This window comes from Sus scrofa, chromosome 2 (assembly GCF_054392235.1).
Source record: "Sus scrofa isolate SSC_HxYL_T2T_F1_AM1 chromosome 2, Sscrofa_HxYL_maternal_Yorkshire_Landrace_v2.0, whole genome shotgun sequence".
Classification (NCBI taxonomy): Eukaryota; Metazoa; Chordata; class Mammalia; order Artiodactyla; family Suidae; genus Sus; species Sus scrofa.
In genome coordinates, this window is record NC_139384.1 from 79,988,155 (window position 1) to 80,001,743 (window position 13,589).

Below are 13,589 nucleotides of genomic sequence, written 5' to 3' on the forward strand. Positions count from 1 at the left end.
GTACTTGGTGACCTCAGCTTTGCCTCGGCAGTAATGGTGTGGAGGGCATGTCCCATGGCGCATGGGTTCCACTTTTGCAGGTTGGGCCTCGGATGGAGGTAGAAAGCCTTTGTGGCCAGATGCATTTACTAAGCAAGCAACAGGGGTGAGGGCCCGTGCCCATCCCTGGAAAAGTGGGTTTCCAAACTGTCACCAGTGTGGTGAAACACGTTGCCAGCACGAAGACCTGTGTGTTCTTTTTTTTTTAGACCTGTGTGTTCTTACATCATGGGGCCTTTAAGAGGTTTTCCCACAGGTGATTTTGACCATTGGCTCAATTTTCCCTGATTCGTGGCCTCTCCCCAAACCGTGGAAGGTGGGCTTCTGTGTGTTGGGTTTGGTTACCACTGCACAGGCTGGGAGCCCCCAGGGTGTCTGGAGGAATGAAGCCCAAAGTGAGGTGATGGGGAATTTTCTTCAAGGGGGTCCCTCTGAGGTAGATGGCCCAGATGCTGCCTCCATCCTAGAAGGGGCCCTGCGCCCTCCCCGCCCTGGTAGCCCAGCGGCTTTCATTAAACTGTCCTGGCTCTCACCCAGCTGCTGCGTAGGAGGGGGGTAGCCATCACCCGCTGTCTCTGCCGTTTTCCACCTCGAATTGCATTCTCGAAAAGCACTTCTGCTTGTGCGTGGGCACCCTCTCCATCTCTCCAGCCCGCCGTCCCCCCACCTTCCCCTCCTGGTCTCCCAGCCAGAGCGCCTGTGAGACAGGAGCCAGGTGGGGACTCGGTGGGCCCACCCCCTGTCACCCCACCCCTATGTTTTTCCCTTTGGCTCATGTTGCCTCCCAGCCAATGCCGCCACTCTGATTTCCCCCCAGCTCAGCTCCTACCCCCGGCTGCGAGAGGAGACGGAACGAATCGTCACCACTTACATCCGGGAACGGGAGGGGAGAACCAAGGACCAGGTACTGGCCTTTTGTCTTCTTCAGGTACAATTCATATACAGGAAATGTTGGCTGTGCAGTTCTGTGAGTTTTGACAAACGCATACAGCAGGGTAACCCCCACCTCTCTCAACATACGAAGCAGTTCTGTTACCCCTCCAAACTCTCATCTTTGTGCCCCTTTGTCATCAAGCCTTCCTGGACCCCAGGCCCTGGAGACCACTGGGCTGTTCCCTGTTCCTATAGTTTTGCCATTTCCAGAGTGTTCTGTGAACAGACTCTTGGCTGTGGAAGCCTCTTGATTCTGTCTCCCTTCACTTGGCCTCATGCATTCTCTGATGTTTGAGGTGTCCCCAAAGTATGTCTCTCTGTTTCTCTCTCCTTTTTTTTTTTTTTTTTTTTTTTTTTTTTTTTTTTTTTTTTTTTTTGTCTTTTAAGGGCTGTACCCACAGAATATGGAAGTTCCCAAGCCAGGGGTCAAATCAGAGCGACAGCTGCCGGCTATAGTCACAGCCACAGCAACGCCAGATCTGAGCTGCGTCTGCGACCTACACCACAGCTCATGGCAATACTGGATCGTTAACCCACTGAGCGAGGCCAGGGATCGAACTCGCATCCTCATGGATACTAGTTGGGTTTGTTACCCCTGAGCCACAATGGGAGCTCCAAAGTGTCTCTTTTGACTGTTGGGTAGTGTTTCATGGTAAGCATGGACCACAGCCTGCTTATCCATTCACCCGCTGAACACGTTGGAGGTGCTTTTTGTGTTTTAACATGGTCTTGTGAAGACCAGTCAAATATGCATAAAGGTAGAGAGAGGGATGCCCCAACTCAGCCACAGCAAGAGTCTCCCCTGTCACCTGCTTGGCCCAGGGCTGTCATTCTGCCCATGTCCTGGGGCCCTGCGCCTGGGCTAGGTCACTTCCCCCCAGTGGCCTGCCATGATCTCATGGCAGCTGGCTGTTCAAACCGGAACCCAAACAAGCCTACCTGTTGTGTTAGGTTGTGAGAACAGTCCCTCTCCCCTTGACATGGATGGAGAATAAACTGGCTCGTTTGTCTGTCAGTGGATTCCCCCTTTCCCTCATATCTTCTACAACCTGGAAGTTTTGTGAAAAGCTGGAGAGATTCCAATTCATTTTGCTGTTGTTGTTGGCAAAAATGTTGCTTTCCCTTCCGTGCTTACCATAGCCCCTGGTTGCCCCAGTGTCAACACTGCTGGGCTCGATCTGAGGGCTCTGGGGCCACAGGACTCAGGCCTTTTAAACCAGTGATGGCGAGCTCCCTGGTTGCTGAGCAGGTTAAGGATCCAGCTTTGTCACTGCTGTGGCTCTGGTTACAGCTATGGCATGGGTTCAATCCCTGGCCAGGAACTTCCACATGCCATGGGCACAGCCACAATAAATAAACCGGTGATCAGTGGTTCCCATGGATGGAACACCCTGACATTTTCAAAGAGCCCCATAAGATTCAAGTGCCTGGCCTGCTTTATGCTTGAGGAGGTGCAAAGTCACTGTAAAGTGACGGGAAGGGCGGGGGACTATTTAAGGGCCTGTCCCTTACTGAGATGTCATCTTGGCTGGCTGCCTTCATGCCCTTATGTTTCATTTTTAACACCCTCACCTGGCCAATTTTCCTTTGCTGTTTTTTTGTTTTTTGTTTTTTGTGTTTTTTTTTTTTGTCTTTTGTCTTTTTTGTTGTTGTTGCTATTTCTTGGGCCTCTCCCGCGGCATATGGAGGTTCCCAGGCTAGGGGTTGAATCGGAGCTGTAGCCACCGGCCTACGCCAGAGCCACAGCAAAGCGGGATCCGAGCCGCGTCTGCAACCTACACCACAGCTCACGGCAACGCCGGATCATTAACCCACTGAGCAAGGGCAGGAACCGAACCCGCAACCTCATGGTTCCTAGTTGGATTCGTTAACCACTGCGCCACGACGGGAACTCCTCCTTTGCTGTTTTAATGAGGCTCTTCTAACATGCCAGGCACTACTCTAAACACTGCATATTGTGACTTATTTAACCCTTTGCCCTGGGACCTTAGTGCCCTACTCCACATCTTAGTAACGTGAGGCCTACAGCCAGGCAGTGGCCAAGCCAAGACTGCAGCCCAAGTGGTCGGCCCCAGAGGCTTTGCAAGCTTGTGACCACCATATTGGGCTGCCTTGCTCATCTTTGTTGGCCCAGTCTTTCTTTTTACTTGTGTGGCTTTGATGTCTGGAAACTCTCATGCCATTTTTTCCCTGCAGGTGTACCCTAGCATGTGGGAAGGCATGGGTGAGCCCTGTTCTCTAGCCTGGGAAACAGTGTGGTTCCAGGCCCCCCCTGCTGGTGGGTGTGGGGCAGTGCTCTGAGACCTTTCCCTCCCTGCCACATTCTCTCTGTATACTCAGCTCTGTACTCACAGTGACCCTCACTCACTTTCCCCTAGATTCTTCTTCTGATCGACATCGAGCAGTCCTACATCAACACGAACCACGAGGACTTCATTGGATTTGCCAAGTATGTACTTTTCAGGATAGTGGCTGGTGGGGCGGCACCAATGTCAGTTCTCAGAGCCAGGCCCTGATGGAGGCAGTGGAGTTGGGGCTTCCCCCAGTGGTGTGGGCACAAGGGTCTCTCTGTCAGGGGTCCCCCAGCCGAAGTGCAGAACCATCTGCGAGTACTTTGATGCTTTCCTGGGCTAATGTAGCCCCCATCCTCATTGTCCCCATTGCATCTCCTATGGGGCACTCCAGTGGTTAAAGTGGAAAACAGCGGTGCCGTGGTCAAACGCTTCAGGAAGGGGCGAGGATAACCAGCGTTCAGTGCTTCCTTTCCTGCAGGACTTCTCAGAGCCTTTCATAGACTCATGTGCAGCTTTCCCAGACTCCCCCATATGCACTGGGCCCTTTCAAAGAGCGACTCAGGGGCTGCCCTTTGGCAAGTGCCGCTAGGATCTGCATAGCTTCTGACCATACACTAGATTTAAAGCCAGAATGTTCCTTGGCACCTGAATAAGGGACCAGAGCAGGGAGCTCGGATTTTATCAGGATATAAATATAAATGCATGTGGTCTCAGGGGTTGCCCACTGAATCCATCAACCCCCAAACCCCCGCCTCGGCGGGCTCAAGTGTCACACAGAATGCTCTGGTGGCTCACAAAGGTCTTCTTTCTGGAGCCTGATGGAAGAACAAGCTGTTGGTAGCCAACTTCCTTGTATTTGCTTAGCAAATATTGCTGGTGTGCTTTCTCGGTGCCAGGCCCCGTGATACATCAGTGAGCAGGCACAGGCCCAGGTCCCCACCCTCAGAGGATTGTTCTGTGCCAGGGACAGATGTGCAGCCAGGCAGTTCAGACACAGTGTGGTCAGTGCTGGGGTGGGGTCTGTGCATGGCCCGTGGGAATCCGGAGGGTGGCCATGTGGCCTGGCCTTGGGGGTGCAGGGAGGCTTCCTTGAGGAAGGGCCTGTGGAACCCAGTCTGGGGCTAGCAGCCTGGCAAGAGAGTCTTCCTATCCGGGGTCTCTGTTGGCTGAGTAATTCCCTGGATAGACATTTACCAGTGCACTCAGCTCTCCTGTGTGGGGCACGTGGTAGGTGAATGGAGTGAATGAATGAGTGTATGAATGAATGGGGGCACGTGAACAGAAGCTGCTCCCCCAGCCCAGGTGAGCTGAGGGCCCCGGCTGGACTGTCCCCTGCTGGGGGAGGGCTGGGGGGCCCCCTGGCTGGGGACCTCCCGTCACTCAGGCTGGGCTCTCACCCCTGGGGAGGCAGCCCACCACCGCCGCCCTGCCTCCCCAGCAGCCGGGTGTGTGGGGGCTGAAAACACTGGTCCCCCTCTTCAGTTTGCTGCCATTTTCCTCACCTTGATGTCTCTGCTTCTCACACTTCATCCACAGTTCCTTCTCACAATCTCTCCTGTTTTTCCTTTGACCACTCCACTCTTTGCTCTGGATTCCTGGGCCTTCCCACTTCCCCCAGCTGTTACTATACTGAGCAGCTGGTGACCGGGTGGGTATTGCCTGCTGTGTGCCTTTTCCCTGGTGTGTGAATGGGGGAGCGCCCTGGCTGGGGGCGGGGCCCAGGGTGCCAGGCTCCACCCAACCCAGGCCCCTGCCCTGGGTGGGTAGTGGCAGGGGCCCCCTGAATAGCCGTGGAGCACTGTCTCATGCCCTGTGCCTTTGGATGAGGATGGTGAACAAGCTAGATTTGGGCCTTGCCCTTTCAGAGCCCACAGGCTGGGAACACATTGTTCTTGAGCCCAGTTATCATAAGGAAGATGAGAGCTGGAAGGAGGAGGGGCTGTGGGAGAGGGAGTAAGGGATGAGGCTTGGAGAGACTTTCTCAAGGAAGTCATGACAGCCAGGTGACAGGGACAGAGTGGAGCAGAGAGCACGGGAGACGGAGAAGGAAGGCTGAGGCCCAGGAGCGTGGGGAGACCAAGGCAAGGTGGAGGTGAGCGGTCAAGGCCTCATCACCAAGAGGGGGCCTGACTTTGAATCACACACACACACACACACGCTGAGGTCATGGGAAATCTCTGATGGGGTGCAGGCAGGGAAATGGGGCAGCAGCCATGGGGACTGCTAGGCACAGGTGAGACCCAGGAAGCCCTTGGAAGTAGTGCATCTGGGGCCTCACCAGCACCCCAACTTCTCTGTGAGTGACATAGCTCTGTCTCCTTCAGATCCTATCGATCAACCTCCTTCTCATGCTTAGAGGTTCTGCCCTCTAAACACTAAAAACAGGGCCTGGAGAAAAAGCCCTTATAATAAACATATTGAATCTTAGGGAAATCTTTGGATAAAGTTCCCCTTCCATTCTTTTCCTTTTCTTTTCTGGCCACTCCAAGTCATATGAGTTCCTGGGTCAGGGACTGGATCTGATCCAAGCTGCTGTTGTGACCTTTGCCACAGCTGTGTCAATACCAGTTCCTTAACACTGTGCCAGACCTGGGACCAAACCTGCATCCCAGTGCTCCAGAGATACCATCGATCCCATTGCACAACAGTGGGAACTCCTCTCCTTTTTTTTTCTTTTTCTGTTTAGGGCCGTACCTGTGGCATATAGAAGTTCCCAGACTAAGGGTCATATTGGAGCTCCATCTTCTGACCTATACCATAGCCACAGCCACTTGGAAGCTGAGCCACATCTTTAACCTATACCACAGCTACCAGCAGTACTGGATCCTGTACTCAGCAAGCAAGACCAGGGATCGAACCCACATCCTCACGGACACTATGTCAGGTTCTTAACCCACTGAGTCACAACAGGAACTCCTCCTTCCATTTTCTTTTCTTTTCTTTTTCTTGGTCTTTTTGTCTCTTTAGGGTCATACCTGCGGCATATGGAGGTTCCCAGGCTAGGGGTCGAATTGGAACTGTAGCTGCCAACCTACACCACAGCCACAGCAACGTGGGGTCCTAGCCATGTCTGCGACCTACACCACAGCTCATGGCAACACCGGATCCTTAACCCACTGAGCGAGGCCAGGGATTGAACCCTCATCATCATGGATACTAAGTTCATTAACCACTGAGCCACGACAAGAACTCCCTCCTTCCACTCTTTTTTTTTGGGGGGGGTGCCTTTTGGGGCCACACCCACGGCATATGGAGGTTCCCAGGCTAGGGGTAGAATCAGAGCTACACCTGCTGGCCGACACCACAGCCACAGCAACACTAGATCCTTAACCCACTGAGTGAGGCCCAGGATCGAACCCGCAACCTCATGGTTACTAGTCGTATTCATTTCTGCTGTGCCACAACAGGAACTCCTCCCTCCTTCCATTCTTAATGGTCTACCCTTTACTGATCTAGGTACAGAAGCGTACTTCTTTAACACATATGTGCAAACACACACACACACACACACACACATATATATGTTCTACCTTACATAACAGCCAACTTGAACTTTAAAGTAAAACCCCAGAGGCAGTCAGCAAAGTAATGAAACAAGATGATTTGCCTTTTCATGTTGATCCAAAAGTTCCAGCTAATAGGATAAGATAAGAAGAGAAAATATGACCCTAAGTAGGAGGAGATACCAGTTGTTCACAGGTGGTGCTAACATGATGGTCTGAGTAGAAAATCTATTAGGATGGGAGTTCCCTTGTGGCACAGCAGGTTAAGGATCCAGCATTGTCGCTGCAGCAGCTCAGGTTTGATCCCTGCCCCAGGAACTTTTGTATGCTGTGGGTGCAGCCAAAAAAAAAAAAAATAAAAGAAAATATATTAGGACAAACAAGGGAGCTGAGTAGATGCTCATGAACAAAACACAAATGAACTAGCCAAGGAATAGCATAGATGTAGAAAAGAGATCTGGGACGTCAGTAAATAAGGGGCCTTGTAGAAACACATTGACCTTGACTGGGTTAGGAGCCTCCAAGATAAGTGGTGTTTTCCTGGCAAACAGCTGTCCTGTAGTCTGACCTCCAAGGCTGGATAGACTTATGCTTAGAGCCACTCAGGACCTGGGGCCAGGGCTGGGATAGGAGAAAGCAGGAAGGAACCTCAAGTTTGGCCCCCAAACACTGAAGGTCACTCCAAAGCCAGCACAGCTGCCTCCCAGCCACCTGGGCATCCAGCTTCCCATGCCACATCGTGGAGGCTCCAGGATCCAGGGACTCGGAAATAGCTGGCGTATTCAGGAGTGGCCAAGATCAGGGTCTAGCAGTCAAGGTTGAACTTGATGATACTTTTCCTCATTCGTTCTACAAGCCTGCGCTCTTTCCCTTGGGTCACCCTTTGCTTGCAGGGGGCTTCTCTCTGCCATGGCCCATAGCTGGTCCCTTGGCTCCCGACTCGGGAGAGAACCCCGTCTGGGCCCCAAGGGCCCTTGCTCCTCGTCCCTCTGGGCATCCCGCCTCATGAACCCTCTCTGTGCTTTGGTTGCAGTGCCCAGCAGAGAAGCACACAGCTGAACAAGAAGAGAGCCATCCCCAACCAGGTAGCCCACCCCTCCCCGGGCTCGCAGCTCCACCCTCAGGGGCGGGAGGGCACCAAGGGACCACAGAGCCCAGTGATGGTACCTGACTCATGGCATGTCCCACATGGAACTCCCCTCCCCGCCAGCCTCTCAAGTCCACTAAGGTGTTGATATTTGGGGAAACTGGGAGCAGAAGCTCTGGCAGGGCCTTGGGGGCAAATTTTGCACCCTCACAAGGTGCTGTCTGACAGCCTTGTCTGACACCCAAGGCCATGGCTAGAACTTGACACTAAGGAGAGGGGCAGACCAGCCCCCTGTGGTGTCCACAGCCAAATTGGGTTCCTGGCCCCAGAGAGCCTGTGGGAGGGGCCAGGTGGGCGGCTGGTGATGACAAGCAATTCTAGGGAGCCTGGGGGTTCTTTGATCCCCTTTGTTCCTAGAGAAACCCAGAGCCATTGTAAGGGGTTCTCTACCTTGATGTCACACCCCAGCCAGAAGCCTTGTGAAAATAAGAACAGCTTTATGTATGCCAGCATTAGGTGCCCTTTCCCCCCCCACCCCGCTTAAGAAAACATACCATCTTTGCAAAAATTTCTGCCAGTGTCCCCTGCCTTCTCCATATCGGGTGGGAGTGGGGGCTCTGCTGTGTATCTTGCACGATTACAGAGCCCTCTGGAAAAGAAGGGTGTAACCACTGCATGATTTTTTTGCGCTTGCCATAGGTAATACATATGTTGTTGCTTTTTTGTTTCGGGAAATGATAATGAATTAAATATTAACACCATGAATATAATTAATAGCATGTAATTTTTTTTTTCTTTTGCTGTTCCCCCCCCGCTCTTCTTTCTCATTTTTTGTGCTTTTCCTGCTTTTTCTCCATCCCTTCATGTCCCTTATGTCTCTTTTCCTCCACCTGCTCTTCTTTGATTTACCCACAACCCTAACTTTGCATTTTCAAAGGGGGAGATCTTGGTAAGTACTCACTTAGTGTGATAGCAAATATTAGAGTACCTGGTAGTGGTGGAGACCCCACCACCCCATAATATCACCACCCCCAAATAACAGAACAACTAAAAATTAAGCTAACCTAAAAACTCCCTGCTGTGGCTGCCGCATGCCAGACTTCATGTTGTCGTGGGCATAAGCTGACTCACACAAATACTAACCTGACTGCTCTCCCCATGGGGCACCCACTGCTCCAGCACATTCTGGACACATTTACCTAGTTTCCTTTAGGTCAGGGATGGCAAATACTCAGCTCACACCCCAGGCCTTCCCCCTTTCACATCCTTGGATAGGGAAGATTTTGCTCAAGCCCTGATAGGGTTTATTCTTGCCACTGCCACCACTGTTGCCAGTGTAAGCACCATGCAGAAATTTCCCCTTCCTGTTCTCATGGCAGACATTGCTAATTGATCCAACACTCTTTTCCCCATACCTTTCCCCTGTCATGTGCCCCTGGCATTTTCCTCCCCATTGTGTGGCAAATGTGCCTTAACTGGTCAAGGAATTTTTTTCCCCACGGTAGCTTTGCGTGTGATACCCTTCCTATACCCATGACAGACATGACCAATCGATCAGAGAACTCTCTCCTGGATGCTGCCACTATCTACTGGCTCCATAGCAGATATGATGATTGATTAAGCTGTTCTGTTCCATTTGCCCCTGTCCCTTTGCCTATGGCAGACATCACTAGTTAATCCCAGAATCCTTTCCCACTGTGCCCAAAATTCTCACCACAGTGCTACCCATTGATTGGTGAATGGTATTTGCCATCCCTGTTGTAGGTAACACCCCCTCTGTGTGTGTGGCCCAGCCCAGCCCAACAGGGAAGAGGCCCTGCTCACATCTGAGAGTTGCTCTTTTCAAGATGCTCACCTTTGGGCAGCTGGCTCTCTACCTTAGAGATCAAGGCACCTTAGAGATCAAGGCCTGGGCCACCAGACCTAATAGAGACCTCCTTTTCCCCAATACCTTCCCCTGCCAGGCACTAGGCGGGCCCTACCACCACCCTCTGGCAAGGATCTTCTGGTGACCCCAGGATCTTTCCAGTAGCTAAGCCGATTCCGTACCAGTGCCTAGAAGATGCAGAAAGGGCCAAAGCTTGGCCTGGTCAAAGGCCATCACAGGAGGAATGGATTATCCTTGGGCCAGTGGTTCCCAGTTTCTCCCAGTGCCCTCTTAACTGGAATGATTTCTTCCCTCCATACAGCCCAGGGGCATGTTTCCCCGCACACCCCACAGCCTGAGAGTTTTAGTCATTCTTTTCCTGCCGGACTCCACACCCTCAGCCACAAAGCCCAGCCCTGCCATATGAGTGGCTATAGCGCCTGTGGTGTCCATCCCTGCTGAGGACCCAGGCCCCATCTGTGTCGCTTCTCGCCTGCTTCCCATGCTGCTGCTGGGCAGCCAGCCCTTCCTTCCACCGCCAGCATGCCTGCGCCCTAGAGCATGGGAACCCCACCTGCCTCTTTGTCTCCCCAACTTACCCTGGTCCCGCCCTCCCTCCCCATTTCTAAGTGCAGTTGCTGGGGCACAAATCTGGCTTATGGATGAGGAGGCCTGACCACTCCTTTTCCTCTAGACTTGGCGCCTATGTCTGCCGCCTACAGCTTGCTCCTCCCCAGGGTGGGATTTTGTCTCTGAATCCACACCCCTACCACCACCAGACTCCCACGCAGGCAGCTCCCTGGGTGGTTCAAGGGCAGAGGGACCTCATGGGCATCTCTGGGCCTGACCAGCAGCCTCCTGCCCCAAGGCTCAGATGTGCCATTCCCGGCATGGCCCAGGCAGTGCCCCTACTCCGTGTCACATGCCCTGGAGCATGATCAGGGCCCCATCTGCCAGTTCTGACCTCTGCTAACCCAGGGTGGAGCTGGGCGAGCCAGCCCTCCAAGGGAGGGGGGCGAGTGGAACCTGTGAGCCCCTTTGGGAACCAGGCTGGGCCTGGGAGTGTGGAGGCCCTGCCACGTGAGGATTTCTCCTCTGGTGAGCACCTAGCACGCACAGCCTCCCCCTGTCCCCTGGCTATCAGTCAGTGATGAGTTTAGGGACACCCACTCCAGGCCTGGACGATGACAAGGCAGGACCTCCCTTGCCCCTGGGGGAGCGAGGAAGTAGGTGTGGAACTGGGCACAGTTCCCAGATGCAGGGGCTTCTTCCTGGGTCCTGCAGGACCACCGGGGGCCTGGGTCCAGAGATCTGCTTAGCCCAAGACTGAGGATGCTCCCAGAACTTTGACTCCTAAACCGGTACATCCTGGGCAAACCAGGGTGAGTTTAGGGCTGACAGTCCCTGCCTGATCCCTGATGACCGCAAGACTCTCAAGTGCTGTCTCGTCATCCCAGGGAGAGAGAAAACTGTACCCTTGGCCTTGGCAAGGGCCTCCAGGTGACATCTCATGGTGTCTCCAGCCTGGGCAGGGACTTCTGTATGGTACAGGGGTCCCTGGGTGCCTCTGCCTTCATATACTCTTATGTGGGCAAGTCGGGGTAGACAGGATAAAGCCTCTCCTGCAACCCATCCATCAGGGAGGCTTGTGGACCCCGGAGACACCCCCCCAAAGCCCCACCCCACCCTGGGGGCACAATGCCAGCCCACCCCAGCTGTCCACAGCCACCTCCTGCAGCTTGGCCCAGTTTGTTGCTGCCTATGCCTCTGCATGTTTCCCGCTGCCCCAGGGTCCCCAGAGCAGAGTGGTGGGGGGCCCCGGCCTACAAGTGCCTCCATGACTCAGGGAACATGGGGGTGTGGCCCCCAAGTTGCCCGCCTTTAGCTGTCAGGTGAGTCTCTCGAATAGGCCTGGGATCTGCCTGCTGCTCAGATGACACGTCTGGCCAGACAAGCCCCAATCAGGGGTCTCCAGCCCAGGAACAAGATGTATCAGAGAAAAGTGGGCCATGTGGCTTGAAACCAGAGTGGGACATGATCCCTGGCAGGTCCCTTGGGCTCAAATCTTTGTCCCCAGTCCTCTGGGTGGAGGCATCCCTTATATTCTGAAAATAGCCTGTGGGAAGGGGAGCCCTGGGGTGGGAGCTGGCCTGGACTCTGGTCAGAGCAGGAGGGCCTGCCTCATTGAGCCAGGCAGTGGAGTCCAGCCTCTGTCACTTGGTCCCTGGAAGGAAAGAAAGAACCAGCCCGTTGCCTGGGTGACTCCTCCAGTCCTCTATCCACAGCCACCTTCCAGAGAGCATGGGGGGCAGGGCCCGAGGGTGTCCCTGGTACCTGCCTCTCCAAAGACAAGTGTGATTCCTTCACTGTCACATCCCATGGGACATGGTCCCCACACGAGCCTGGGACCCCTTCTCTGGGCCCTTTCCAGCTGGCCTAGCTTTTGCCACCTGTGCTAATTCATCCTAACCCTGAACACAGAGGGCCTCCCTGGGGACCCAGTTCCCCATTAGGCCTGGGTCCTGTGAGTGAGTCCCTGGCTGTCCAATGCAAGCCCCATCTTGGTTTCCAGCGGGAAGTGCTTGGGGCAAGGTAAAGGTGGGTTGCCTGGCTTTGGACTCGAGGTGTCTCAATCATCGTCCCCCATTTCCCACCTTGCTGTGGGTGAGGGCACTGGCCACTGTGCTGGGGCGGGTCGGGCTGGGTGGTGGCCGCTGTCCCCTGCTGAGCCCTGCTCTCCCGCCCCTTCCAGGTGATCCGCCGGGGCTGGCTGACCATCAACAACATCAGCCTGATGAAGGGCGGCTCCAAGGAATACTGGTTTGTGCTGACAGCCGAGTCACTGTCCTGGTACAAGGATGAGGAGGTGAGTGGCTGGCCAGCCAAGGAGGGGCGGTCAGGCAAGAGTAGGTGGGCTCCCCTACACCTGCTTCCTTGTGTGGCACTCACTCACCCACTTGTCCATCGGGAAAGGCTCCCTGAGCGCCACTGTGCCCAGAACTCACCTTTTACATGGTCCCGGCCAGGGCTGCTGGGTGTGCAGAGGCACCACTGTGCATTAGCTCCCGGCCCCTCATGGTTCTCGGAGGCATCAGGCCTGGTGGGGGCTGAGCTCCCTGGGGAGGAGAGCAATATGGTGGAGGGGAACTGCTGGCAGGCTCAAAACTGACCCTACCCTCCAAAGTTACAGCAAGGGGAGCTTTCCGAAGGGGACACGGCCTGGGACAGGGACTCAGGCTCATGGCCAGGCTGCTGAGGTTCCATTGTCTACAGGCTTGGCTAGGCCCTGAGCCTCTCTGGGCCTGTTTCCCCATCTGTGAAGTAAAGCAAGGACAGTCCTTGCAACTGTCTTCAAATCATTCCACACGGACACATCCTCATCAGAAGGATGAGGGAGGTCTCTGGGAACAGCACCAGGAATAAGAAGCATAGGAGTAGGATTGCACGCTGCCTCGTGCCTCAGTCTTCCTGAGTCTGTGGATGGGGCTGTGAGTGAGTGCACCCCACCTCTCCTCCGCCTCAGTCCATCTTTCTGTCCTGACTGGTCCATTTTATCACTTAGTTCTCTTCTTCTTCTTCTTCTTTTTTTTTTTTTTTTTTTTTTGTCTTTTTAGGGCTGTACCCATGGCACATGGAGCTTCCCAGGCTAGGAGTCCAATCAGAGCTGTAGCTGCTGGCCTGCACCACAGCCATAGCAATGTGGGATCTAAGCCGCATCTGTGGCCTACACCACAGCTCACAGCAATGCCAGACCCTTAACTCACTGAGCAAAGCCAGGGATCGAACCCATGTCCTCATGGATGCTAATCGGGTTTGTTAAACACTGAGCCACAATGGGAACTCCATCACTTAGTTCTCTTAACAGA

At 54.0% G+C, this 13,589-nt stretch overlaps 2 protein-coding genes across 27 annotated transcripts in view; one reads left to right on the plus strand and one right to left on the minus strand.

Moving 5' to 3' along the window:
• Nucleotides 1-13,589, minus strand: part of KANK2 (KN motif and ankyrin repeat domains 2) — a 468,727-nt gene that overhangs the window by 85,973 nt on the left and 369,165 nt on the right. The window lies entirely within an intron of this gene.
• DNM2 (dynamin 2) overlaps nt 1-13,589 on the plus strand; it is a 99,327-nt gene that overhangs the window by 68,324 nt on the left and 17,414 nt on the right. For 9 of the 26 annotated variants that reach the window (XM_085012941.1, XM_021083816.2, XM_021083815.2 and 6 more), the window contains 5 exons: nt 857-943; nt 3,351-3,421; nt 7,803-7,854; nt 8,794-8,805; nt 12,476-12,589. In XM_085012941.1, the coding sequence (XP_084869067.1) occupies nt 857-943; nt 3,351-3,421; nt 7,803-7,854; nt 8,794-8,805; nt 12,476-12,589 (336 nt within the window). Of the gene's footprint in view, nt 1-856; nt 944-3,350; nt 3,422-4,884; nt 4,915-7,802; nt 7,855-8,793; nt 8,806-12,475; nt 12,590-13,589 lie in introns of all 26 variants that reach the window. The other 17 variants (XR_014837610.1, XM_021083818.2, XM_021083817.2 and 14 more) reach the window with 3 other exon arrangements.